Source organism: Dendropsophus ebraccatus, chromosome 3 (genome assembly GCF_027789765.1).
Source record: "Dendropsophus ebraccatus isolate aDenEbr1 chromosome 3, aDenEbr1.pat, whole genome shotgun sequence".
NCBI classification, from domain to species: domain Eukaryota; kingdom Metazoa; phylum Chordata; class Amphibia; order Anura; family Hylidae; genus Dendropsophus; species Dendropsophus ebraccatus.
In genome coordinates, this window is record NC_091456.1 from 25,114,714 (window position 1) to 25,142,618 (window position 27,905).

Here is a 27,905-nt window from a genome sequence, read left to right on the forward strand (position 1 = left end):
TTTGGAAACTGACAGCACCAATATATGCATATCTGTGCTGTCAGCTTCAATGGCCACCTTGATATAGGACCCAATGCTATGTTAAGACACTTGCAAACGTTAGCTCTCATCTGCGCTTTTCCTTGGCCCCATGTCGGGACGTGTAAATGGACCCTAAAAGCTACCAAAAAATACTTGGCTCAGCGTGCTGCTAGACATCCTTGTACGTAGTCTGTCTCTCAATAAGGGACTGAGCACTTTGAAATCTAAATAACTTTCAAATGAATGAGTGGCGTATAAGCATAAGCTCCTATAGAACATGGATTTGTGAGGTTCTGTATTTTACAGATGTTACACAATAATAAACACTAATATACTGTCACAATGTTCATCTGTACTTTGCTTTGGGGCAAGTTTTGGGTGCTTTATTTTAGAGGGGTACTCCAGTGGGAAAAAAAAAATTTGGTGTCAGAAAGTGCCATAGATTTGTAATTTACTTCTATTACAAAAACCTCAAGTTTTCCAGTACTTATCAGCCGCTGTAGGTCCTGCAGGAAGTGGTGTATTCTTTCCAGTCTGACACTGTGCTCTCTGCTGCCACCTCTGCCCATGTCCAGAGCAGTAACAAATCCCCATAGAAACTCTCTACTGCTCTCCAGACTGGAAAAAATACATCGCTTTCTGCAGGACATACAGCAGCTGATAAGTACTAAAAGACTGGAGATTTTTAAATAGAAGTAGATGACAAATCACCGGCACTTTCTGGCACCAGTTGATTTTCACTGGAGTTTCCCTTCAATGGCCTGCTATGGAGCTGTGCTGGTTATGTTGCATTAAAAGGATGTTACCTTCCATTTGTTGAACAGATCAGCAAGGAATCCATTGACAGCCTTTTCAAAGTACAGATCTCCTAAAATAGTCAAAAAAAAACAAAACATGAATCTCAGAAAGCTCACAGATGCCACAGATCCTAAGACCCTTGGTTATGGTAAATAAACACTCCTATTGCGGTGTATTCTGTCCCTGGGAAAATGAATGTAACTTACAGTATACAGTGGCACAAAAGAACAAGGCACGTATTAGCATAGGTCAACTCATCCCCTGTTTCCCTGAAAATAAGGCCTAGTAGAGGTTTTGCTGAATTGCTAAATATACGACCTCCCTTGAAAGTAAGACCTAGCAAAGTTTTTGTTTGGAAGCATGTCCACCAAACAGAACACCAGGGCATGCAGCTGTAATTCTTTTTTCTCCTACCATCAATTTCTATTGCAGAGCAGCTGCATGCAGGACATGGAGACAGTCACCTGCCGCCAACCTCAATGTTCCTTCCGCGGCCGTCACTTATAAATGTACAGGCAAAGCAAAACAAGAGGCCAGTCGCCTGCCGCCATCCCGGCTGTTCCCTACTGCCAGATGTAGAGCTGCACACAGTCTGCCATTATCCCCTCGCCTGCCGCCATACCGTACACTGTCCCTGCTGTGCTGTACGAGTGTGCTGTGGTGAGCTCCCCCTGGTGGTCGGAAGCTGCCATACCGTACGCTCTGTCCCTGCTGTGCATGTGATGTGAATTCTTCCTTGTGGGAAAATAAGACATCCCCTAAAAATAAGACCTAGCGCATCTTTGGAAGCAAAAATTAATATACGACACGGTCTTAATTTCAGAGAAACACTACAAGCAAGGACAACAGATATCCCAAGACCGAATTAAGGCAAAAAACGGCTACACATGCAAGGAGGTAATGTAAAAATAGTGCTGGTCTAACGTCTCATACAGGATGATATAATTCTTCATACCATAAATATCAAAGTCCCACATCTCACAGCTCATCTGTATGAATATATAAACCATGGCCGAGGTGGAACGGAACACAACCTGTAAAAGATGGAATGGATTTAGGAAGAACAGATATTCCATTACATAAAGAAGAAGAGAAGACTAAGGCTGGATTCACACTGCGGTTTGACAGTAAGTTGTACATATATGTCAGCAACCTGTGAAAATGGGATGCGGACACACATTCATGTACTGGCTTGGGCTCTACTGATATAATTGGCTCAAACATAGTCAAGCAATGACCACATTCGGGTCATTCAGTCATTTTCTGCAATCTAAAAGAGCAGCATACCACGTTTTGAGCCCTGGAAAATACTCGTATTGGAAAATGACTTAAACACACTCTGTCAGCACGTTTAGGCTGTCCTATCTAAGGGTAATATAAAGTAGTGACAGAAAAGCTGAACAGAATGATGTATCACTTACATTGTTCTGGGCAGCTGATCCAGAGATATACTCCTGAATAACATGGACAATAACTAGTCCTCTCCATTATGTGCATGAGCCCAATAGTCCTGGATATTCATGAGAAGCAGAACACTCCTCCCACCAGATGCTGATTGGCCGTTATCTATCCATGCTTAGTATAGGCAGTCAACTGTCAATTAGCAGCTGGAGGGCGGGGGGAGGGGTGTGGCAAGAATCCTATTCTCCTGCATATTAGGAGAATGGCTGAACAAAATAATGTAAGTAATATACCAATCTGTTTCTTTCACTAGTTTATGCTGCCCTCATTTAAGGCGGCATAAACCTAGTGAGAGATTCCCTTTAAAAATAGACACAGCTATGGTTAGACCATTAACGTCAATAGGGTCCATGTAAGTTAATCCACGCATGTGTCAGCCAACATATACGTACAACATACTGTCAAATCATAACATGAACCCAGCATAAGAGTAATATACTAAAAGAAACCACATACCCGGGTATCCTCACTGATGTATCCACAAGTGACCTTCTCACTTTTCACCCATAACTCTCCTGCCTGGGCTCTACAATGCAGAACAAATATCACTTTATACTGCACTTATGTCCAAGCAGCACCAATAAGAATACCTCATCAGATGAGCCTGAAAACAGTCTATGCATTATCACATCAGTGCAACGTATAGGGCTACTATATCCTAAAAGCAGGTTCTCATCCCCCTTCACATTCTCTTACCTGCTTGCCCTACATGAACTAACAGGCACCCTAACTAACCCTAATGGACAGATTCTTTAGGCATACACCCATTGGAGTATGCAACAACATGACTGAAGGGACAAGAGTGCATGCTGAAAAATACAAGTTTCTCTAATATCACAACTATACGTTTATATATTTATATAATGCACACCATAAAGGTGCTAATACAATAGTTGTTACCATGCAGAATAATATATCACAAACATAGAAATTATCCCTGGCCATGCATTTGAATCTCTCCTTGATTTGACCTACATGTGTTGTTGTTTTTTTTCCCCTTTACTTAAAATTTTTTTTTTTTTTTTTTATTCTGTACATGGATGAGTATCTGCACATGTCGGGCTACATTTAGGCTGGGTTCACACTACGTATATTTGAGGCTGTATGTTTGAGGCTGTATAGCAACCAAAACAAGGAGTGGATTGAAAACACAGAAAGGCTATGTTCACATAATGTTGTAATTGAGTGGATGGCCGTCATTTAATGGCAAATATTTGCTGTTATTTTAAAACAACGGCTGTTATATTGAAATAATGGAAGTTATTTACCGTTATATGGCGGCCATCCACTCAATTTCAACATTGTGTGAACAGATCCTTTCTGGGTTTTCAATCCACTCCTGGTTTTGGTTGCTATGAGGACCTGACATGAGGACCAAATACAGCCTGAAATATACATAGTGTGAACCCAGCCTTATACTGACTGAATTGTTACATAACAAAGAGCATTGTCTCCTGGTAAGCTGCAGAGCTGATAGTATAATTACAAAAGTTAATCACGTAATTAGGCTAGGGCCACACTATGGTTTTGCAGTCTGTTTTTCTTATTTGTTTTTGCAAAAAAAAAAAAACAACGGATGAAAAACAGATAGAAAAACAAATGCAATTTTGTGCAATCCATTTTGATCCGTTTTTCCTTTGACTTCCATTATAAAAAAAAAAAAAAAAAAAAAAAAAAGGATCAAAACGGATGCGTATTTTTTTTACCCAAAACCAAATAAAGGCACGGAGGGAGCATGGACCACAGTTTGGCTTTGGCTGCATGTATGACATTGATATTAACATAGAAATAATAAAAAAAAATAGAAAATAAATAATAATAATAATAATAATAATAATAAACCAAGTATATTGCAAAACCGTGATCACAAGTAGAAAATTTAAGGTAATAACTTAGCAAATTGATTCATTATCTTGACAATCCGCTTATTAGCCGGCTGCCTTGTAACTCTGTGCCGCTCCTCCCCGGGTGCTGGGAAAAGCTGGATCCAGTCCTGGGAAACTGGGAGAAGTTTCCCAGCACTGGATTCAGCTTTTCCCAGCACCCAGGGAGGAGCGGCAGTGAGTTTCAAGGTAGACAGCTGATAAGCGGATTGTCAAAATAATGAATCAATTTGCTAAGTTATTACTGTAAATTCACTCATCTCTAGTCACAACTCCTGTTGATTTCTTAAAAAACAATGGAGGAGATTTATCAAACATGGTGTAAAGTGAAACTGGCTCAGTTGCCCCTAGCAACCAATCAGATTCCACCTTTCATTCCTCACAGACTCTTTGGAAAATGAAAGATAGAATCTGATTGGTTGCTAGGGGCAACAGAGCCAGTTTCACTTTACACCATGTTTGATATCGCCCCCAATGTTCCCGACAGGTTTGCTTTAATATGTAAGGAATCACTATGGTTACCAACCTGATTCCAGCATACTCCACTTTCTGGGTAATGTATGCACAAGAGCTGACCTACAAGATACATGAATATGGAATGTTAAGTTGTAATAGGACATACAAAATAGTTAGTAAGGGATCAACAGATCCTCCACAAATGCCAAAAAATAGGAGAAGACGTATTTAATTTTTTCCTATTAAAGGGGTACTCCGGGCGGCACCCCGCTTGAGCCACTGAATGGCTGAGCGAGCTTGAAACATCATATCTCAAGCCACGTCATAGACCTGGAAGTGGCCGGGGACCGGAGCAGGTTGATGCGGGACCCAGCGCTGGAACCAGGGAAGGAAAACTGACAACGTTGCTTTCATACCCGCGTTTCCAACCATAGAGAAAATAAGCCCTCCCGCCCGGAGTACCCCTTTAAGTCTAGAAGGGTTTATTTATACATTGAGGCCCAGTTCACACTGAGCAAATACAGTTGAATCCCGCTGTACTCAGTGTCCTGCTTTGAGTGAATGAGAGGGCGCGTGCGTGTCCACTCCCGCCACTCTCTGCTCAGAGAAGAGACATTCCGCTTTATTTGCTCAGTGTGAACTGGGCCTTAGGGTGGAAATAACATCCTTGTACACCAGTTACCTATTAATACTAAAATCACAATTTTTTGAACATATCCATATAACTGTATGTAAACTAAAAACTTAGACTACTTAAAGGGAACACAGATGAGGGATGCACAGTACTTTATGGTTTAAGGCCAATGTTAGATTTTCCAGTTAAAGGGGTAATCTGGTTAAGTAAAATACATGTTGAATCATCCCCCATTCCGGAGACTAACAATTCATTCCATACTTGTTAATATCTATTCGGTCTCCCACCCCCAGTTCTGAGCTACTGCTTTGTGCTGAGGACACAGAAAACTGTGTGTAAGCTGTTCCCCCCACCCTTCAGAGACGTCTCATCTCTGAGATCACCAGCAACTTGAACTCAGATTACCCCGGCATTACAGAGTGCAGAGAAAACAGGCCAGGGATGCTGTTTATGTGAGCCATCCCGGAAGGGAGGGGGGTAGGAGGGAGATCAGAGCAGAGGCTGAGTGAACAGCTTACACACAGTTTTCTGTGTCTTCAGCAGAAAGCAGCAGCTCTGAACTGGGGGAAGAAGACTGAAAAAAATAATAAAGTATAGAACAAATTGTTAGTCTCCAGGAGGAGGCAAGAATCAACAGGTATTTTATATAACCAGAATATCCCTTTAAGGACCACAGGGAAGCGCTGCAGGCTGCGCGTGTAATCTCTAAACCAACCACAGGAATGTCTCAACCCAACTGCAGACATTTTATTACTTTTACAATTTGATAGGTTTAGCTCCACAACTTACTAAACTCTTCTTCAGCCTCCACATGTCTCCGCGTCCTATGTATTGGTCTTTAAACGTTAACTCCACTAAGTCAAGCGTGACATCCTAAGATGACATTCATCATGATAAAAGATAGACAAACAACAATGTAAAATAGGCAAATAGTATGGTAAAATTATACACTAAACAACACCAAGATAACTAATACCCAGTCCAGTAGTTTGAGGTGCATTCTACATACAAATCTGCCCTTTTGATGAAATACATTAAACTTTGGTGGATTCTTCTACGGAACAGACTATAAACACTTATAGGAAAAAAGAAATGTATACTGTCAGAAATGTTCCAGCAGTACACTACATAATCTGAGCAAGACGAATCTTACCTTTGGGTCAACCACATTGACAAAGACATCTTGGTAAGCTCTGAGCCGAAACACCTGAGCCACTGTCTGATCAACGCTGACAGTCTCTGTGGGGAGAAAAAACTGTCATTAAAGGGGTATCCCACTCAGATAAAATACATGTTGAATTATCCCCCCTTCAGGAGACTAACAATTCATTCCATACTTGTTTTATCTATTCAGTCTCCTTCCCCCAGTTGTGAGCTGCTGCTGTCTGCCGAAGACGCAGAAAACTGTGTGAGCTTTTCTCTCCCTCCAATCATGTAAAAAGTGTTCCTGACTAACCGTTTCTCCACTCTGTGAGGCTGGGGGGGGGGGGGGTTAATCACAGCGAGGTCACAAGAACTTGACCCTCCTGCATTACACAGTGCAGAGACAGGCAGACAGGGACTCCTGCATTACACAGTGCAGAGACAGGTGGACAGGATCTTGTTTACACGAGCAATCTCCAAAGGGAGGGGGAGACAGAGAAAAAACTCACAGACAGTTTTCTGTGTCTTCAGCATAAAGGAGCAGGCTTAGAACTGGGGAAAGGAGACAGAAAAAGAGATGACATGATTGGAATGAATTGTTAATCCCCAGGAGGGGGCTTATTTAACATGTACTATACCTGAGTGGAATACCCCTTTAATACAAAAGAAGTAAAGAAAGAAAATGATGTAAGGGAGACAGATGAAAGCAATGTTTACCTTTCTGTAAATCTTCTTTTAGTGACTTTACCTGCAGCAAAAGAGGACTAAAAACACAAAGAACACAATGAAGCACATAACAAACATCATCTGACTACCACATTCATTAACCTCTGTAAAGTAACAGTCAAATGCAGAATATCACATAGTTTTGGTACTTAAAGTGGTTCTCTGATTTAATAAAAAAAAAAAAAAACAAGAAAAAAAAACCACTATCTGCTGCAAGCCAGGGCTAAAATATAATAAACTGCATTGTACTCATCTCTCCTGCCCCAGCGTCGGCACTCCAATCCAAACCTAGGTGTACTTACCCTGATGACGTGGTCTCCCACCTCTCCTGGACTCTCTGGAGCCACTCACAAAGTGTTCCAAATGTTATCAGGAGAGGCGGGAAAATCCATTATGAAGGTGATTAAACAGACTGAGCGGGGAGGATCAGAGCGGCAGCCCAGGAGGAGGGGGAGGAGGGAGTACAGAGTACTGTATTATTCTCTAGCCCTTGCAGGCAGCAGTAGGAAGACCGCACTCCACACTTCTATCCTGTCACTACACCACACCTGCACACATTCTCACCTGTACTCATCATTGGGATGGGCAATCTCTACAATGTCTCCCAGCTTGATATGAGGGAAAATCTTAGGATTTATTACTAGTTCATCATCTGAAAAAGACAAAATATGGAACACAGTTTATAAAAACAGATAAGATATGGTAAACAGCTTTATTGCTTTACTATAGTATAGGCCAGAATACAGACTGCCTTGCAGGGCTATAGTATAGGCCAGAATCCAGGCTGCCTGGCAGGGCTATAGTATAGGCCAGAATACACACTGCCTCACAGGGCTATAGTATAGGCCAGAATACAGACTGCCTCGCAGGGCTATAGTATAGGCCAGAATACAGACTGCCTCACAGGGCTATAATATAGGTCAGAATCCAGGCTGCCTCGCAGGGCTATAGTATAGGCCGGAATACAGGCTGCCTCGCAGGGCTATAGTATAGGCCAGAATACACACTGCCTCACAGGGCTATAATATAGGTCAGAATCCAGGCTGCCTGGCAGGGCTATAGTATAGGCCAGAATCCAGGCTGCCTGGCAGGGCTATAGTATAGGCCAGAATCCAGGCTGCCTGGCAGGGCTATAGTATAGGCCAGAACACAGACTGCCTCACAGGGCTATAGTATAGGTCAGAATCCAGACTGCCTGGCAGGGCTATAGTATAGGCCAGAATACAGACTGCCTCACAGGGCTATAGTATAGGTCAGAATCCAGACTGCCTCGCAGGGCTATAGTATAGGCCAGAATACACACTGCCTCACAGGGCTATAGTATAGGTCAGAATCCAGGCTGCCTCGCAGGGCTACAGTATACAGTCATGGCCAAAAGTTTTGAGAATGATACAAATATTAATTTTTACAAAGGCTACTGCTTCAGTTTTTAAAATGGCAATTTGCATATACTCCAGAATGTTATAAAGAGTGATCAGCTTAACAGCAATTACTTGCAAAGTCAATATTTGCCTAGAAAATGAACTTTATCCCCCAGAACTCATTTCAACATCATTGCAGCCCTGCCTTAAAAGGACCAGCTAACATCGTTTCAGTGATTGCTCCATTAACACAGGTGTGGATGTTGATGAGGACAGGGCTGGAGATCAATCTGTCATGATTAAGTAAGAATGACACCACTGGACACTTTAAAAGAAGGCTGGTGCTTGGCATCATTGTTTCTCTTCTGTTAACCATGGTTATCTCTAAAGAAACACGTGCAGTTATTATTGCACTGCACAAAAATAGCCTAACAGGGAGAGTATCGCAGCTAGAAAGATTGCACCTCAGTCAACAATCTCATCAAGAACTTCAAGGAGAGAGGTTCCATTGTTGCCAAAAAGGCTCCAGGGCGCCCTAGAAAATCCAGCAAGAGCCAGGACCGTCTCTTAAAAGTGTTTCAGCCTGGGATCGGGCTACCAGCAGTGCAGAGCTTGCTCAGGAATGGCAGCAGGCAGGTGTGAGTGCATCTGCACGTACTGTGAGGCGGAGACTCTTGGAGCAAGGCCCGGTCTCACGGAGGGCAGCAAAGAAGCCACTTCTCTCCATAAAAAACATCAGGGACAGACTGATATTCTGCAAAAGGTACAGGGAGTGGACTGCTGAGGACTGGGGTAAAGTCATTTTCTCTGATGAATCCCCTTTCCGATTGTTTGGGACATCTGGAAAACAGCTTATTCGGAGAAGACGAGGTGAGCGCTACCACCAGTCTTGTCTCATGCCAACTGTAAAGCATCCTGAAACCATTCATGTGTGGGGTTGCTTCTCAGCCAAGGGAATTGGCTCTCTCACAGTCTTGCCTAAAAACACAGCCATGAATAAAGAATGGTACCAGAATGTCCTCCAAGAGCAACTTCTCCCAACCGTCCAAGAGCAGTTTGGCGATGGAGCACCTTGCCATAAAGCAAAGGTGATAACTAAATGGCTCAGGGAACAAAACATAGAGATTTTGGGTCCATGGCCTCCCCAGATCCTAATCCCATTGAGAACTTGTGGTCAATCATCAAGAGACGGGTGGACAAACAAAAACTAACAAATTCTGACAAAATGCAAGCATTGATTGTGCAAGAATGGACTGCTATCAGTCAGGATTTGGTCCAGAAGTTGATTGAGAGCAGCCAGGGAGAATTGCAGAGGTCCTGAAGAAGAAGGGTCAACACTGCAAATATTGACTATTCTAACTGTCAATATAAGCTTTTGTTACTCATAATATGATTGCAATTAAATTTCTGTATGTGATAAAAACATCTGACAAACACAAATAAAAAGCAGAGGGCAGCAGATCATGTGAAAATATATTTGTGTCATTCTCAAAACTTTTGGCCATGACTGTAGGCCAGAATACAGACTGCTTCGCAGGGCTATAGTATATTCCAGAATACAGACTGCCTGGCAGGGCTATAGTATAGGCCAGAATACAGACTGCCTGGCAGGGCTATAGTATAGGCCAGAATACAGACTGCCTGGCAGGGCTATAGTATAGGCCAGAATACAGACTGCCTGGCAGGGCTATAGTATAGGCCAGAATACAGACTGCCTGGCAGGGCTATAGTATAGGCCAGAATACAGACTGCCTCGCAGGGCTATAGTATAGTCCAGAATACAGACTGCCTCGCAGGGCTATAGTATAGTCCAGAATACAGACTGCCTGGCAGGGCTATAGTATAGGCCAGAATACAGACTGCCTGGCAGGGCTATAGTATAGGCCAGAATACAGACTGCCTGGCAGGGCTATAGTATAGGCCAGAATACAGACTGCCTGGCAGGGCTATAGTATAGGCCAGAATACAGACTGCCTGGCAGGGCTATAGTATAGGCCAGAATACAGACTGCCTGGCAGGGCTATAGTATAGGCCAGAATACAGACTGCCTGGCAGGGCTATAGTATAGGCCAGAATACAGACTGCCTGGCAGGGCTATAGTATAGGCCAGAATACAGACTGCCTGGCAGGGCTATAGTATAGGCCAGAATACAGACTGCCTGGCAGGGCTATAGTATAGGCCAGAATATAGACTGCCTGGCAGGGCTATAGTATAGGCCAGAATACAGACTGCCTGGCAGGGCTATAGTATAGGCCAGAATCCAGGCTGCCTGGCAGGGCTATAGTATAGGCCAGAATACAGACTGCCTGGCAGGGCTATAGTATAGGCCAGAATACAGACTGCCTGGCAGGGCTATAGCATAGGGTAAAATCCAGGCTGCCTGGCAGGGCTATAGTATAGGCCAGAATCCAGAGCAATAACAAATCCCCATAGAACGCCTCTCCTGCTCTGGACAGTTCCTGACATGGATAGAGGTGGCAGTAGAAGGCACTGTGTCAGACTGGAAAGAGAACACCACTTCCTGCAGGACATACAGCAGCTGATAAGTGCTGGAGGACTCGATATTTTTAAATAAAAGTAAATTACAAATGTATATAACTTTCTGAAATCAGTGGATTTGAAAGGAAAAGATTTTCGCGTTAATCCACCCCAGCTTCTGGCATAATTGCACGCACCCTTACATCGGAGCAGGCTGTGACTAAGGGACACTACTTCCTGACATCTGATAAAGTCCCAACTGCTTGCTGCCACTAATCTGAGTTTAAAAGGGGTATTCAGCTCAAACATAACTTTTGATATGTTGCTGCCCATAGTGAGACTAACAATTCCTTCCATACTTATTATTATCTATTCAGTCTCCTTCCCCCAATTCTGACCTGCTGCTTCCTGCTGAAGACACAAAAATCTGTATAGGGCTGTTCTCTCCATCCCCCTCTCCTCCTCCCTCCTTTCTGAGATGGCTGATGTAAACAAGCCCCTGGCAGGCTTTATCTGAAACTTTGTAGCTTCTTTGTAATGCTGGCAGGGTTAATCGGAGGTCAAGTTGCTGATGAACGCACTGTGATTATCCCTCTCAGCATTACAAAGTTGCAGGTAGGGACTTGTTTACATCAGCCATCTCCGAAGGGAGGGGGAGATGGAGAGAAAAGCTCACACACAGATTTTTGTGTCTTCAGCAGAAAGCAGAAGCTCAGAACTGGGGGAAGGAGACTGAATAGATAATAACAAGTATGGATGAAATTGTTAGTCTCACCATGGGCAGCAACATATGCAAAGTTATGTTTGAGCAGAATACCCCTTTAAGGCTAGAATCAAACATCCAGTTATTAATGCAGTTTTAATGCTATTTAATTAAAATAAAAACTGCATCAGAAATTGCCTGTGTGTTTCCAGCCTAACGTGTCTTCCTTCTTTGGGGGACATGATCAAAACCTTTAAATATGTTAAAGGACTAAATAAGGTTCAGGACGAAAGTGTTTTTAATAATAAAAAAAACAAACCTGTCTCTTGTCAGGTTTTTTTTTCTTTTCAGAAATCAATAGTACAGGCGATTTTAAGAAACGTTGTAAATGGATTTATATGCAAATATGCCATTATCTGCATTCAGAAAGACTTTCCCCAGCCCCCCCTCCCCTCCCTCCTCTCTCTCATCCACTGCTCATTATCAGGAAATCTCAACTCTTTTACATCAGTCGAGCCCTGTCTGTTCTATGGAGAGGGGAGGAGGAAGATTAGTCACCAGCAGAGAACAAAGGATTACACAGCCGGACCTGTAAGAAAGCCGGTATTCAGAGGTCAGAGAGGTCAGTGCTGACTTCAGATTAGACAGCCCACTGATGTAGCTGTAAATTAACTCTTTGTTGTATTGTTTTGGTGCCTCATCTCCCTCCACCCCTCCCCTCTCCATAAGAGAACCATGAAGACAGGGGGGAGACCTTTAAACTGATTTCTCATTATAAAAATGCATTTTTCGGCTAATAAACCCAATTACAAAGTTTCTTAAAATCGCCTGTACTATTGTTTTCTGCAAAAATATTTAAACGGCATTGACTCTTTAACTGAAGAACAAGGAGACACAATCTGAGGTTAGTTGGGGGAAAAAATCAGAAGCAACACAAAAAAAATATTAGTTTACTAAAAGAGTAGTAGATGCTTGGAACAAACTTTCAGCAGATGTGGTTGGTAATTTTACAATAACTGGATGTAAACCTGCCTGGGATACACATATATCTATCCTAAGATACTAATAGAGCAGACTAGTGTCCTGGCAGTGGTGTAGGGTAGGGGTAAGGGACTTCGGCCCTTCTGCTGTTGCAAAACTACAACTCCCATCATGCCTGGACAGCCAAAGCTAAAGCTTTGGCTGTCCAGGCATGATGGGAGTTGTAGTTTTGCAACAGCTGGAGAGAGAAGGTTCCCTGCCCCTGGTGAAGCCTTCACCAACCTCCGACTCTCCTTCCCTACTGACAATTCCCATCATGTCCACACAAAAGCATCATGGGAGTTGTAGTTTTGCTCCAGCTGTAAACACTGCTCTAGGTGGTCACGTGATCCCAGTAAGCGACAGTCATGCTTATGCTCTCACCGCTGCCCCCAAAGCCCTTCTTGTGGATGACCAGCTTGTACACTCGGTTGGTTCTCATGGTGATCCCGGGCACCTGTGGAGGAAAGAGGTTAAAGGTGACAGCTGTCACTCAGGAGCTAACGGAGGGGGCGGGGCAGCTCCGGTGTTCGGGATCTGACCCAGTATCACCCGCCGCTCTCTGACCCGGGGCGGGTACGGGGATACATCAAGGGGGGACTTTAAAGCTGACACGTGACTTTCTCCCGGAAGTGACGTCGCTGGATGCTGACAGGAAGTGAGGTAATTGGGACGATCGGGAGGAGATTGTGATGGAGCTGCGGACCGGCTGAGAAAGTGAGAGCCAGGGGGAGAGCGAGAGGCATGATGGGAGGAGTGAGAGCCGGGTATGCACGCTCACACACCGGGGGAGGGCTGCACGGCGGCCGGGCACAGGCTCAGGGCAGGGGGAGGCCGCAGCTATGAGATAGGCCGCCCGTACTGTGAGGGATGACAGGTGGTAGTGAAGTGTAAGGGGGCAGCATCCATAGCAAAGTATAGCAGTGCTCTGGGATGTCTGTATAGCTACAGTAACGTAAGGCGAGGCTTATATGCTGCGTGTAGTCTCCAACTTTTCACCAAACTTTAATATATCTTATCAGACAAAAATTCCTCATTCTTCTCCTATCAGGCTCTTCCTCCTTTCTAAACGTATCATTCACTCAAAACTGCTAAAAGTCAGCGATGTCGAACTCAGGTTTTCCAGAACTACAATTCCCATCATGCCTGGACAGCCAAAGCCTTGAATTGTAGTTTTGTAACAGCTGTGGGGGGCCGGAGTTTGAGTTTGACGCCTGTGATCTCCCATCATCCCTTTGGCTGTCAGGACATGAGTGGAGAGCCACAGGTTGGGAAAGACTCTTCTATTGAGGCCGTCAGCGTAGTGTAGGAGCAGGTTACAGCCCATAGTAGTCTATGGTGCAATGGGTGGGATAGCTACAGAGGTAGAGGAACACAAATAAAAATATAAAAAGTATTTTCATGTGTATGCAGGCCACCATCAAACAACTAACCAAAATTTGTTTGTATGCCGTTGATCAAATAGAATCATTGAAGATTGTTGACAGTCTGTCTAGTCTGGTGAACGGACAGTCTGGCCGTGTGCAGGCTATACAATGCTTTATCTCTGCAGTATAATTTTGGGCTTTGACTCTTTATAGTAATGTAACCTCTTTATGCATACTAGGTGAAAGTTCTGGTTCTGCCAGTTTAGTTTCTCACTTGTTTTTCTTATTTTCCAGGGACCTGCAGGCAGGTTGGCACACTGCCCTCCAACCTCACATATCATAATGTTGGAACTTGATGTTCTGGAGCAGAGACCTCTGAACTCTCTGGAATCTTCTATCAGCAGGACTGTTGCACACAGGTGGCCTCTACTACATGTCCCCTTCATCCATGAGCTCACAATTGGTTCAGATTCTATTTCCGATCCGGGTAACCTGGATCATCAGGTAGCTGTGCAAGTTAACGTGCAAGAGCCGCACTACTTGCTGAGAGGAATCAGCGAAGACCACAAGATTCCTCCAGAGCTTGTTACTTGTGCTAGGAAGAAAGACACAGGAGAACTATTTATTGTAAACTCTGCTGTAATGTTGGATACTGTGGAGAAAGTGAGCCCAATGGAGATCTCTGAATCTGCTCAGAACATGATTCTCCAGGAATCGGTAAGTAGCAATGTATCTACATTATAAATTAAAGGACAACTCCGGCGTTCCCCCCCCCCCCTTTAATAAACAGACATTAGAAAGTTATACAACTTTGTAACTTTGTAATGTGTGGTAATCATCTGCCTGGAGCCGTTCCGCCTATTTTTTTCCCCCCGAAGTAAGGGTAGCTTCACACGTACCGTATCGCAGCTCATTTTCTGCTGCGGATCCGCAGCAGATTTAACTAAATGAATGAACGCAGCATTAAATCCGCACTGTAAAATCCGCTGCAGATCCGCAGTGGATTTTACAGTGCGGATTTAATGCTGTGTTCATTCATTTAGTCAAATCTGATGCAATTCGGTACGTGTGGAGCTACCCTTACACATTTACTGTCGATTATGTCCTCTTCTCCCGCCGCCATTTTGTGACAATGTCATCACAAGCGGAGGCCGGCCTTGTCTCCCGCTTCAGTTTTTTTGTTTGTTTTTTTACCCTGATGCTGGAGTTGTCCTTTAAATGGTAACTGTTAGCACGTTAGACGAATCTAACATGCTGATAGCTCTCTATTATGGTATGTCTATTACCGTCATCCTCTGCGCCACTACCGCACAGTTTTAATGTAGTCCTCTGTTTGGTAAGGCTCTTTATATAGCACCTATCTTGTCCCTTGATCGGTGCCCTGGGGGTGGGGCAGTGCTCCAAACTGCCTTACTTGACAGAGCACTTCATTAAAATTGCACAGGAACAGCCCAGAGGATGAAGGTAAGAGACTTACCTTCATCCTCAGCGCCCTGTGCTTAATAGGGAGCTCATCAGCAGGTTAGATTCATCTAACCTGCTGATAGTTCCCCTTTAAAGGCTGATTGTTGTAGATACATATGTTGGTGGTTCTTGTCTAAATCTTTTAGAATTTGTTTCAATGACTTATCCCTTCCTTGTTTTAAGGATGAATCTTCAGCTTTGCAGATCAGAGAAGACTTCCTTGAGATCACAATTGCACGTGACTTAACAAAGCCGCTCCATATGAAAGGTATAGGGCTCCTTGTAGTTTTCCTGAATAGAATAGCTGTAGTATAAACTGAATGGAGAACGTTTTAAGGTTCCACTGTATGCAAGTGACATTACCACTTTCTTATCCCCGTTTTGGGTGTGGGTTTTGCAGCTCAGTTCCATTGGAGTGAATAGAGCTGAAATGCAATACCACACGTAACCTGAAAACAGGGATGATGTTTTTGCAAAAAGGTAGCTGTACTCTTTCTAATCCCGGATAATCCATTAAAGGGAACCTGTCACCAGTTTCAGTTTGGTATAGGGGACAGATCAAACGGGATTGGCAGGAAAAAACAACCAGGGGACCTCTTCGGTACCGGCCATCTCTATTAATGATTCCTCTGACATACTGGTCAATTTCAAAGCAGTTTTGGCAACATGTAACTGATGACAGGTTCCCTTTAAATAGGGACATGTGAAAGGGTTAAATCAGTCATAGCTAAGAGCTGGATTTCTAGTGGACTATGCTTCCTCAGTCCATCTAAAAAGAATGTTGTCAAGTGGAACTGGTGTGTTTTTCACTAGGAGCAATAGAATAACATTCTTGGTTGCCCGCTTGTAATGCAGATGCCTCCTGCTCAGATAGTTCTCACTCTAGGTCAGGGATGGGGAACTTTCGGCTCTCCAACTGTTGCAAAACTACAATTCTCATCATGCCCGGACAGCCACAGCCAGGCATGATGGGAATTGTAGTTTCACAACATCTGGAGGGCTGAAGGTTCCCCATCCCTGGTCTAGGTGAAGCAGAGTTAAAGATGGCATAACCCATGTCACAAAGGTGAGATCCTGAACTTGAATGAGGTCTAAGGGTAACATAACGAAATACTAATCGTAACAGAATGGTCACAATAAAATACTTGAATATTTTGTGGTTTCATTACACGTGATATATATATATATATATATATATATATATATATATATATATATATATATATAAATATATTTTTTTTTTTTTTTTTTTTTTTTGCAAGCACTGTACTTTACAGAATCAGTAGCCCAGATAGGTCAATCTGCCTTAGACATATAGCAACCAATCACAGCTTAGCATTTACTCCTAAGAATGGACTGTGATTGGTTGCTAAGTGTTTGATTTATGTCTCGGACATATTGATAAATCTGGGCCTATCCTTGGACTCTTATTCATGAGTAAGAGCCCGCAGGCGGAGTTTGAAACATGTTGACTTCGTAAAGTCAACATGTAAGGGGGTAATCCAGACTTAGAAAAACACAGCCCCTTCCACCATGATTCTTTGGTTTAGGTGTGGTTTTGCAGCTCAGTTCTATAGAAATGAATGGATCTGAATTGCAATGGCGCACACACAACTTGACAGTAGCTGTGCGTCCCTTTTCTTTAACCCCGCTTTTGCTAATCTTTTGTAAATTAATTGATAGATGCTTGTATCTTTATCAAGCATTGGTTCGGGATCTTGCCTCTTGTAATATGTAGAATGAAAATGAGACATTTATTACAATCAGGTTAGCTATTATTATAGGACTATGCAAGGACGGGATCTAGAAATGAGACATCTGTCGCTGCTTATGCATCACTAGATTGTTACACTTCCATGCTGTAGCCATATCTGGCATTGTGCCACAGAAGCAGGTGTTCTAAGATTACGAGGAGACACGATGAAATACCTCAGGGAGAAGTAGAATAAGATGTTGTGATCACTGGCTTTGGTTTTTATATACTTACAGCTTTTTTTTTATCCATTTGCTTCTTGCAGATGATCATACTTTGAATGATCCTGTATCCAAGATGAATGATGATGCTGCAGGTATGGAAGTCATGGGCACGGGGGCAGTTTTACAATCAGAGCAGAATGAGAGAGTGGGTAGTCTGCCAAATGACCCTTTGACAGATGAGTGCTCAGGCCTGGGAATATCTGATTCTGCCAGAGTGTTAACAGAAAGTGGCAACTTAGTGGCCACAAAGAGCCACACATCAATAGCCGAATCTCCAAAAGGATTTCTTTGTGATGAATGTCACCAATGCACAGCTCCTAACACAAGTGATGGAGATTCTGTAAAGTGCCTTGAAGTTGAATACTTGCCATGTCTTCAGAATCCTTCAACGCTGAGAACTATTGACGCTGTTGATTCTTCAGACATCTCTCCACGTTTTCACGGTAACTCTATTTGCGATGAGACGCAAGAAGTCTGTTTAGCAACTTGCCTTTTGGAAAGACTAGAACCAAATACAGCCGATGATATCGATGCACCAATAGAAAACATGCCAAGAGATGAGGACTCTGATATAATCATAGAGTCTGTTCAGCAAGAAATTGAGATAGTCTCATCTGATAAAAAACAAAATGACATCATAATTGCATATCATTCAGATACCAGTTCTGCAGATGTTGCAAGCACAAGACTCCAACATGTTCCGTCTGAAGCATTAGAGGTCGAAAATGATACATCATCGGGGAACTTAGAAGATGACCTTCCTACCATACCAAATCTTCCATTTTGCTTTGAAAATTTGACTAGTGCCAAAGCATGGGACACTGAATGTTCACTTTCTTCTAGCGTAAGTGATTGTAACAGCGTACCCGATTGTCATAACCAACATGCCCGTGCCAATAACAGTCAGACAGACCATTCATATGCAAATCTACCCAATGTCTTGTGTTCAGATTCACCAACAAACATGCATGAGGAGCCTTCCTACACAAAATTTACAAGTACCTCTTCAGTTGATGGCTGTGAAACATGTTCTGTTGAGGTAAACTCTTTCTCTAGAGATTGCAAGCTGGATGGGGAAGATAAAGAACAGTTATTAACATCTATATCCCCATCGACTAGCCTTGACAACCATATTATAATAACAGGGCCCAATGTAAATTCTCACTGTCCATCTACAGAGGCAGAAGAAGACTCTGAGGAACTTACTTTTGCCCAGTCGAAGGGGCTTTGTGACACTGTACCAGCTTTACTAAGTAATGCATCCACATCTTATAAGACTGAAGATGATCACTGCTTGGTTGTCACAGAAGAGTCCTGTTTGACGTCATTCATGATCACTTGTGGAGAGGCGATAACTTCTTCTCAAATGCAATCAGATTTATTAGAGGCAATGAAAGAAACAGATGATTTGAAAGTGCCTTGTCAAACAGTAAGCTACGGTACTGACGAAACACCATCAGATGCTCTTGTACCCTATATAGATATATGGGGATGTCTGTTAAAACATGACGTAGAATCTCTGTCCTTGATAAACCCTGATAATGTTACTAGCAAAAAAGCTGAATCCCAGGAACAAAAGGACAAAGAGGAACTAAAATGCAATGTTAATGAAGGTGAACCATTAGAGGAACATGACGTCTCTATGGAAGAGTGTATGTTGAAAGCATTTGAGAACCCAAAGGAAGTCGACTCGCGCAATTATGATGAAAATAAAGAAGAGCCAATTCTAGATTCCATCAGCAAAATCGATACGTTATTGGTACAAGAGGTTAATGTTTCGATAGATTCCTTTCCTTGCCGCGCTGAGTGCCATAACATATCTAGCATGCCCTCCACCATCAACCAATCAGATGTCACTTGCTGTTTTAATTCTGATGCTTTGTGTGACTCTTCTGTACCTGTAGATGTACATCATATGTCTATATTAGATAAGAAAACTGAGGTCAGAGGTACAGGTGACTCACTTCAGAGTGTGCGCTTCCTAAAAGAAATACACACTCCCCATCTGAGGCATCTTGGTGACCCTTCTGCTTCATTACCAACCTCTTTACCAGAATCTTCTGCAGCCCTGACCAAAATCAAGAGACTAAAGAGCCACAGGGAAGTTCTTTTAGGCAAGGTACAGTTGCATGTTACTAACCATGCTGAGTCATCTGCACAAATACAAGATGATCTAAGTAAATCTCTTTCACTAAAGCAAGGTACAGAACTTGGGCCGAGATGCCGTTCCACTCACGAAGAGCCGTTTACAGCACCAGTACAGTTCACGCAGATCTCGGCAGCAGATCCAAAACTCCATATGAAGCCAGTTGTAAATAAAAAGAAAAGCCCATTTATGTTTCCTATGACCCATGAATTAAAGCCGGCTCTTAGGAAAGCGGAAGTTTCGATTACAACTGAAGCCACACAGGTCAAATCCCAGAGAAATTTATTAGACGCAGACATAAAGACTCACAAGAAATTACAAAATGACTGCCGGTTATTGAGCGAAAGACGTAGACAATCTGCAAGTTGCCACGTGGAGATGTTGAGTGGCACAACTGAGAATAGGAAGAAGTATAACTTGAGACCTGCACCTCAAAGCCTTAATTCTACATCACAGGAAGCAAAGAGACCAAAGATTTCCAACGTCAAGGATGTCTGCTCTGCCAGTTCTGACCTGTCGGACTGTGCCGGCAAGTTTTTAGAAAGCCACCACCTCTCCCAGCCTAGACAAGCTTGTAAAAGAAAGGAACCTTCAAGTGCCATCAGAAACGGCCCTTGTTTGAGCACCAACCCCTCTGTAAAAAGACAGCCAAGCAGAAAATGTAAGAGTATTTCCGCCCCCGAAAGCTTACCAGTAAACCGCAACACTCGGACCTGTGAGAGTCCACCAGTCTTGAAAATCCACAACTCCCTCGACATCAACGTTGAATACAAGTCTCTGCCATCGAAACAAGTGGATGCAAATCTCATTTCAAAGCCTCACTATCCCAAAATGAGCAGAAGAGGCGCTGTTTCGCAAAGATCTTTGAGTTTACTTAAATGCAACCCAGATCAGATGTTGCTGAACAAGTTATCCAGAATTGCTAATAGACTGACTGCTCCATCCAAAGCTTCCTGTACAGTAAAAACTTCCTCCAGCAACATGAGAGTTGTTCCCTTTCGTGGCGTGAAGATTCAGGCAAGGAAACTGCTGAACGTCTTCTCGTGTGTCAGTATGAGAATGAACTCTCAGCCCGGGCAACTTTGGCAAGAAAATGTGTGCCTTACATCGAGTAGAGACCGACTTGTTTCTCAGTCCATGAATCTTTGCCATACATCTTACTTTAAGAGTCTAGACAATGCTTTTCCTTTAAACACATGTAGTAACTTATCGTTCCCCGTGTCTTTTCATGTAAACATAGATCCTAGCTGTTTTTCAGAGTTTCTAAAATTGAATCCCCCAGACTTTATTTTAAGATGTCCTCAGCCTGCTGCTCGATCACCCTCAGAACTTTCAGAATGGACACTGTCGCTTTTCCTTTCTTCTCACGTGCCGACAGACACTGAGACCGTCCACCTCCTCACACAGTGGAATCCACAGTTCAGGTCTTTAGAATCCAGGTCTGAGTCCAGGCATAAGAGGAAATCAGTCATGAAGTCTGGATGCTCGATGCTTGGCCTTCACACAGTACTTGCACTTTCATCCCCTGGTTGTTACAGATTGTGGACTAGAAGGAGAAATCTGGGAAGCCGAATTCCCACCGTCCAAAAACTTTCTGTGACTCAATTTGCACATGGACTTAAAGGATTATCACCACCGTTTTCAAGAAAGAACCAATTTTCTTCATTAGCATTTTCTCTGGGTCGTGTTCTTTCTACTTGGAGTCAACATGGCTTCTCTGCCTTCTCTTCTGATTGTGCCAACACACATCCAAACTGCAGTGTATGGCTACCAAGCCAGAGCAGCAACATCATAAGGTAACACCTCTGTTTTACTCGTTTGATGGTTTTTGTGTAGCCGTACACCTAGAATGTGTGCATTTATGCCATTTCAGACAGCAATACCAACACATACGTCATTAGATGGGACTGTCTTGTTCAAGGCTTATTAAACAATTATGATTCCATATCTTATCCTTCATTCTCCAAACTACTTAAAGAGACTAAATGAGGGAAGTATAAACTATTGACAAATGCTGAATAGAATGGTGTATTACTTGCATCTTTAAGACTCCCTCTACCCTCCGCCTGCTGATTGACAGCTGCAGTTTCGATACACAACTGGCAATCAGTGACCGGTAAGCAGGTGGAGCTGGTGCTCATGAATATCTAGAACTAGTGAGCACACACATAATGGAGTGGACTAGTGTGCGGAGCCTAGAGTCGTCGTCATTCAGGAGGATGTCTCCAAATCGGCTGCACAGAACAATGTAAGTGATAAATCATTCTGTCCAGCTTCTCTTTTTTACTAGTTTATGCTACTCTTAGATAGGGCAGCATAAACCTACTGACACTCTCTTTAAAGTCCCTTCTTGGCCACATTGCAACAACCCCACAAAATAAGAGAAAAACATCTACCAACTTTTTTCTTTAACATGTCCCTGTCAGACACAAAGAGTTCTGTGTAGTCGGGCACTAGGTGTTAAGAGCTACACAGTGATTAGAACAAGCGAGGTGAAATACATGGCTGTGATCTGCACTCCCTGGCTTGCTGCCATCTTTGTCCAGTTACAGGAGCCCAAGTGCACCACAGCAATGTGCGTCTTAATGATCAGTGGGGGTCTGAACACCCAGACCTGCACTGATCACAACTTTGTGCCATGTCAAGAGTTCTATTAAATGATAGGGACATGTTAAGTCCCCCACAGGTTCCTTTAAGGCCTTCTAACAAATTACTTTCTGTAATGTGGTGAGTTATCGCAACTACTTACAGTATTTACCAATAAAGCCCCCCTCCCATAGTCTGTAGAAGTGAGCAGCCCCCTCCTCATGTCTTTCTGTTTCTGTGTGTATTTCATTTTTGTTAGTTTTAAGCTCTTCTTGGGCATGAAGTCTGCCAGTCATATTAAAAGAACTATTTTAGACAAAGTAAAGGATTCACATAGCTGACGACACAACAATTATCACGTTCACTGGGCTTTCTGTCTTGTTGATCACTTGGATTGGTGGATGTATTGTCACGTTTTGGGTGGGTTTGTCTATATTCCCATAATGTTCCCTTTTTAATTATGTTGTTTTCTTTGTTTTCCGCAAAGTGTATGTGACAGTCCAAATCCACTGGCTTGTTTTCCTCAGCTGCCTCTGAATCCTATTCCTCAATTAAATACATACAGGTAGGTAAGGGGTAAAAATATGATATATATATATATATATATATATATATATATATATATATATATATATATATATATTATATAATGCTGTACCTCTAAACTGTTCAATCATTGTAGCAACTTATTTTTGTTTGATTTCACAGCTTACCAGTTCAGAACATTAATCTTGCTTTGAAACCAAGGATTTGTCATTTAGAAGATCTGAGCCCACCATTCAGTTTGTCTGTCAAGAAGCATGACCCACCACCCCTTTGTTGGTCGTCTTCTCAGCCCAGGAATGATGTGCAATTGCCAAGCTGTTCCTTGAAACAGGAAATTGTTCCGAAGCATTCCTTCGCTTTTACTACCGTGAAAGTAGATGGCCTAAATCTCCCCTCTAAATTGCAGAAGAATAATATAGAACGTCCATTTGGTTTGCCTTCTCTGGAACAAAAACTGAAACCTGTAGTTAATATCACTTTGCAGAAGGATCAAAACCTTACAGTCTGTTCGTATTCGCAATGTGAGCTGTCCATTCAAGAAGATGCTGCTGCACATATTTCTTGCCCTGAGTTACCAACTAAGGGACTGGCATGTCCTTTCGAACAGAAGGAAGATATAATTATTCCTTGCACACACAGTCCGAACAAGGGCCAGGGCGGTGAGGTAAGTAGTGCGAGGGAGCAAGTCTTTAGATAAAGTGCCATAAAGCAGTGCCCATCCTTTATTACCATGCTGCTCTGCATCACTCTGTTCCTCTGTCCTTCTGTTATGGAAGATGGCTCCTCCATCCTTATGTTGCACATCTGATGTACACATCACTCTAGCCCCTCCATAGCATTAGACTGCACTCAAGTGAGAGTGACATGTATCAGCAAATCATTTGTGCAGCTGATTTGGAGAGATCCCCTTGAATGACATGAACTATAGGTAGTCCTTTCCATTATGTGCGTGAGCTTGGTAGTCCTGGATATTTATGAGCACCAGCACACTCAGCAACTGGAGGGCAGGTGGAGTTGTGGGGCAAGAAGTCCATTCTCCTACATATTAGGAGAATGGACAAACAAAATCATGTAGGGGATATTGTCCTGTTCAGCATTTCTGTCACTAGTTTATGCTGCTCTCATTTAGACTGGAAACACACTGCAGTTTTTGTGCCACAACCAGAAGAGGATGTACAAAAGGGAGGTACAAGTCATCTCTTTATATTTTCATTCCCATTTGAGTCCAATTCTGCTGTTAGCAGAAAAACTGCAGTGTGTGATTCCAGCCTGAAAGAAGCATAAACCTAGTGACAGACCTAGCTGCCCTATTGCCAGATGGCCTTCATTCTTTGGATGGTTTAGAAGCAGACTGATAATAATGGACGATATGAAATCCTGCCCATGCTCTTCAATAAGATCTAGTATAAGCAATAGTAGGAATACAAACGTTCTGTGACATGTAGGTAAAGCCATCACTACATAGTTCCATTATCTACATATACTGCATTACCATTCAGCTTCTAGAAGTTGCACTTTTCAAATAGTTCAGAGGACACTTAGTTATTACTTCTGTCTTACAGAAAGGATCCTTTGAAAGGAAGCCTCAACGAGTCTCGCAAATTCGAATCAGAAAAACTATTCCTAAACCAGATCCAAATCTGACACCAATGGGTCTCCCAAAACCAAAAAGGTAAGAGGTCAGATATTGTACTATTCCTATGCAGTATATGTTTTAGCCTAGAAAATACATTGCCTTCAAAATGTTAACTTTGAATTGACACATGGGACTTTCTTCTTTTATACTAGGTAACACAGTGGTTGTCCCATCTTTTGGCCACTTTTAAAGTGATACTGTCCCCCCATTGCTGTACTCGTGTGTTTTTTTTTTTTGTTTTTTTTTTGTTTCGGTTTTTTTCCCCTGCTCTAAAATCTCTTCATTTCATCGGTGTCAACATATTTGTAGAGAAGGAGTTATATGTTTCCTAATAGGGGTGTGTGTATGTGTATATATATTCACTGTAAGAAGTAAAATAGGTAAAGATGGCACCTTCTAGTGAAAACTTATGAAGGAGACTTACTGAGCCAATATATCCTAGCTTGAGTGATCAGCTGTCAGTTTGAGTTATCAGACCCACAGTTACACTCAGATTGGCGACCATAATACATATGCAATAAATGCCTCTATAGTATGTTAAAGGGGTTATCCAGCGCTACAAAAACATGGCCACTTTCCCCCTACTGTTGTCTCCAGTTCAGGTGTGGTTTGCAATTAAGCTCCATTTACTTTAATGTAACTGAGTTTCAAAACCCCACCCAATCTGGAGACAACAGTAGGGGGAAAGTGGCCATGTTTTTGTAGCGCTGGATAACCCCTTTAATGTGAACATAGCCTTTGATTTCTCAAATGACAGTGTTATCTACTAAATATAGGAGGAGATTTATCAAACATGGTGTAAAGTAGAATTGGTGGAATCTGATTGGTCGCTAGGGGCAACTGAGCCAGTTTCACGTTACACCATGTCTGATAAATCTCCCCCCATAGTCTTTCTCTTCCTGAATACCACGTTCACCTTTAATATTTAGTCAAAAATGTTGTTTTCTGTGTTGCAGAGTAAACAAGAAAGAGTTTAGTTTGGAGGATATTTACACCAACAAGAATTACAAGTCTCCACCACCAGCTCGGTAAGGAAGGTTGGAGTGTGAATTGTGGTCAAGACTTTCTTCTTCTCCCTTCTCTTGGTAGAAGCTTTAAATCATATGTTATTTTTTTTTTTCTTTCTTTCTTTTCTTTTTCTCTAGCAATGTGGTATTTTAGATTGCCTTCCCCCCTAAAGTATTTTCAGGTTTAATCTGTCTGTTGGATCATGGGTTGAGACAATAACTTCTAAAATGTAGGATAAAAATTTAAAGGAGTATTCCAGTCAGGTAAAATACATTCTCAGTGTTGGCTCACACATGTCTTCCTTTTGTCTTGGCCTTTTTTTGTACAGAAGCCTTGAAACAATATTTGAAGAGCCCAAAGAAAAGAATGGGATCTTAATTTCTGTCTCCCAACAAAAGAGGAAACGTATCCTGGAGTTTAGAGACTGTACCGTTCCAAGACTCAAACGACCAAAAGGCAAAATGAAAGTCATGAGCAGCTGCAAGCGGGGAAGGAAAGCTGCGATGGAGGGGGTCCAGCTCGATGCACTCCTCATACAGAAACTCATGGACCTGGAAAACTGTCTATTGGAGGAGGAAGCCATGGAAAGGGGCTCAGCAGCTTCTGCAATGCCAAGCTGATGAGACTCCCGGCTCCGCACTAGCCTAATAAATGTTTAGTTTGTCCTCTTAAATTAAAAATTAATGACACATAAATTAATATTTCCGACATGTTACCGATGGGTTTTTCCCTTTTCTGCCACTGAGACACAGTGAAGGTGTTCTTAAATTTTCACACAATGTTCTACTTTGCTTTATTATGACTTCACCAAAGGAGCACATGATGCCGGGATCTGAGCTCCGGCATCGGGAAATGTGCTGTAAGTTAAGGGACGAGGATGTTCACATGGGACCTAGTTCTATATTGATCTTTTACAGATGGTGACGAAAAAGAAACCATCTAAACTCTGCACTGGAAAGTGAAGAATAGCATTAATGCACTTAAATGATATTGTCTATATTTATAAATATATATTCATAGTTTTAATTGCAAATGAAAACAGATTTTAGCTTTTTTTTTTTTTTTTTTCTTTTTATCAGGCTGTCACTTGACACAGGTTTGTGCTTCTTTCTATGTATTAAACTGCATATGGTACAGTGTCTTCAGGCATTTGTGCAGTGCAAATTTAGTTTCAGTTTTGGGCTGTGGTTCCTTAAAACTGGAATTACAGATGCTTTTTATTTTATTTTTTTCCTTTTTAAGCTAAAAACCCGAAGCGCGTCCAATAAAGGGTTACATAAGTAAAAAACTGATACATCTGTTTTTGGTTTTTTTTATCCTTTCATGCGTTTTGCTTGAAATTGCATATGTAATACAATTCCATATATGTAGGTGGTTTCACATACAGCATCTTCTAGAAAATACCCAGTTTTTTTCTTCTTTTTCTTTGTAGTTTGAACCAAAGCTAGAGAAGGATCCAACAGGTAGGAAGCATATAGGTTGGGCTCTGGTTAAAAGAGAAGTCCAGTGAAACTGAAAAAAATGACAGAAAGGCAGTGGGGTGCGGGAACATAAGGTATACTTACCATCCCTGTGCCCTGTAGCGCCACTCCCAGGTCTTGCTGGCAGCCTCTGGACACCTGCAGCACCTCCATCATGTACCCCACTGATGAATTGCCTGCTCAGCCAATTGGTGACTGAGGCTGTTTCCTGCCCTAGTCACTGATTGGCTGTTGCAGCTGGAGATGCTGCAGGAGACTGTCAGCAAGACCTGGGAGTGGCACTGCGGGCGCAGGGATAGATAAATATACTTAGTTTTTTTATGTTCCCACATCCCCCCTGCCTATCTGTCAGTTTTAGGAGACTTCTCCTTTAAGGTATTTCAAAATATATACCATTAGTGCCACAATACGGTCTTATTAGGCTCCATATATATGTTATCAGTCAAAAAAGAGACAATTCTTGTGCCTTTTTAAGATGCTGTGGTAAACCGGATCAGAAACTTATATAATTCTATATCCAGCTTCCAGAGTTGTTTTCTGCTAATTTGACTTAAATTTATATGCAGCTTTGTAGCCATGGTCGTAGCCCAATATCCAGGCTCATGCAATAGTTTTACAATTGCACAGAAGTTTTATTCCCGTAACCGTGGTCATTGTCAATGTGCTAACATTGCTGGCTGCTCTTGTAAGGGTAAATGGTGTTTCTCAGCGCCTGTGTGGTAGTGATAAGCAGCGTGTGCTCTTGCTGTGGTTCTTGGACCTTGCGTTTCTGTGAATGACAGATAATCTATTTAGTGTGTGTTTTTTAAGTTATATAATTTTAGTAAATGCCGGTCGCTTTCAGTGAAATAAATGAAGTGTTTGTGTAAAAATCTTTCCTTAACTTGTATATTTAAAAACCTTTTATTCTGGTGTGTGAAATAAACGCGATGTTAATCTCTAAGTGTTCAGTACATCAGAACTTGGAGGGGAAATGATTGTAATGCTACTATATACATGGTGAGTAATG

General features: G+C 42.4%; 2 protein-coding genes across 12 annotated transcripts in view; one reads left to right on the plus strand and one right to left on the minus strand.

Annotated features, from left to right (window-relative positions):
* Positions 1–13,352, minus strand: part of DEPDC5 (DEP domain containing 5, GATOR1 subcomplex subunit) — an 84,061-nt gene extending 70,709 nt beyond the window's left edge. For 3 of the 8 annotated variants that reach the window (XM_069961222.1, XM_069961219.1, XM_069961218.1), the window contains exons 1-9: positions 13,070–13,345; positions 7,687–7,774; positions 7,114–7,160; positions 6,407–6,492; positions 6,043–6,126; positions 4,690–4,739; positions 2,737–2,806; positions 1,775–1,853; positions 828–889 (exon numbers count right to left, since the gene is read on the minus strand). In XM_069961222.1, the coding sequence (XP_069817323.1) occupies positions 828–889; positions 1,775–1,853; positions 2,737–2,806; positions 4,690–4,739; positions 6,043–6,126; positions 6,407–6,492; positions 7,114–7,160; positions 7,687–7,774; positions 13,070–13,127 (624 nt within the window). In that variant the 5' untranslated portion in view covers positions 13,128–13,345. Of the gene's footprint in view, positions 1–827; positions 890–1,774; positions 1,854–2,736; positions 2,807–4,689; positions 4,740–6,042; positions 6,127–6,406; positions 6,493–7,113; positions 7,161–7,686; positions 7,775–13,069 lie in introns of all 8 variants that reach the window. The other 5 variants (XR_011362096.1, XM_069961220.1, XM_069961217.1 and 2 more) reach the window with 5 other exon arrangements.
* On the plus strand, positions 13,191–27,839 carry PRR14L (proline rich 14 like). Of its 4 annotated transcripts, none has more exons than XM_069961212.1 (9): positions 13,191–13,348; positions 14,347–14,769; positions 15,700–15,784; positions 17,535–21,435; positions 22,713–22,790; positions 22,934–23,435; positions 24,334–24,443; positions 25,364–25,435; positions 25,744–27,839. In XM_069961212.1, exons 1-9 carry the CDS (start codon positions 13,331–13,333, stop codon positions 26,033–26,035), a joined length of 5,481 nt encoding a protein of 1,826 aa, XP_069817313.1. In that variant the 5' UTR covers positions 13,191–13,330; the 3' UTR covers positions 26,036–27,839. The 4 variants fall into 4 exon arrangements, with proteins under 4 accessions (XP_069817313.1, XP_069817316.1, XP_069817314.1 ...); XM_069961215.1 differs by having other exon boundaries at positions 13,346–13,402; XM_069961213.1 differs by lacking the exon at positions 13,191–13,348 and adding an exon at positions 13,357–13,452.
* Positions 27,840–27,905: the final 66 nt, after the last annotated feature.

Coding starts and splice junctions, on each gene's coding strand:
- PRR14L (XM_069961212.1), top strand. Junction 22,791..22,933: donor CCTCAATTAAATACATACAG/GTAGGTAAGGGG, acceptor TTGATTTCACAG/CTTACCAGTTCAGAACATTA. Junction 25,436..25,743: donor AAGTCTCCACCACCAGCTCG/GTAAGGAAGGTT, acceptor TTTTTTGTACAG/AAGCCTTGAAACAATATTTG.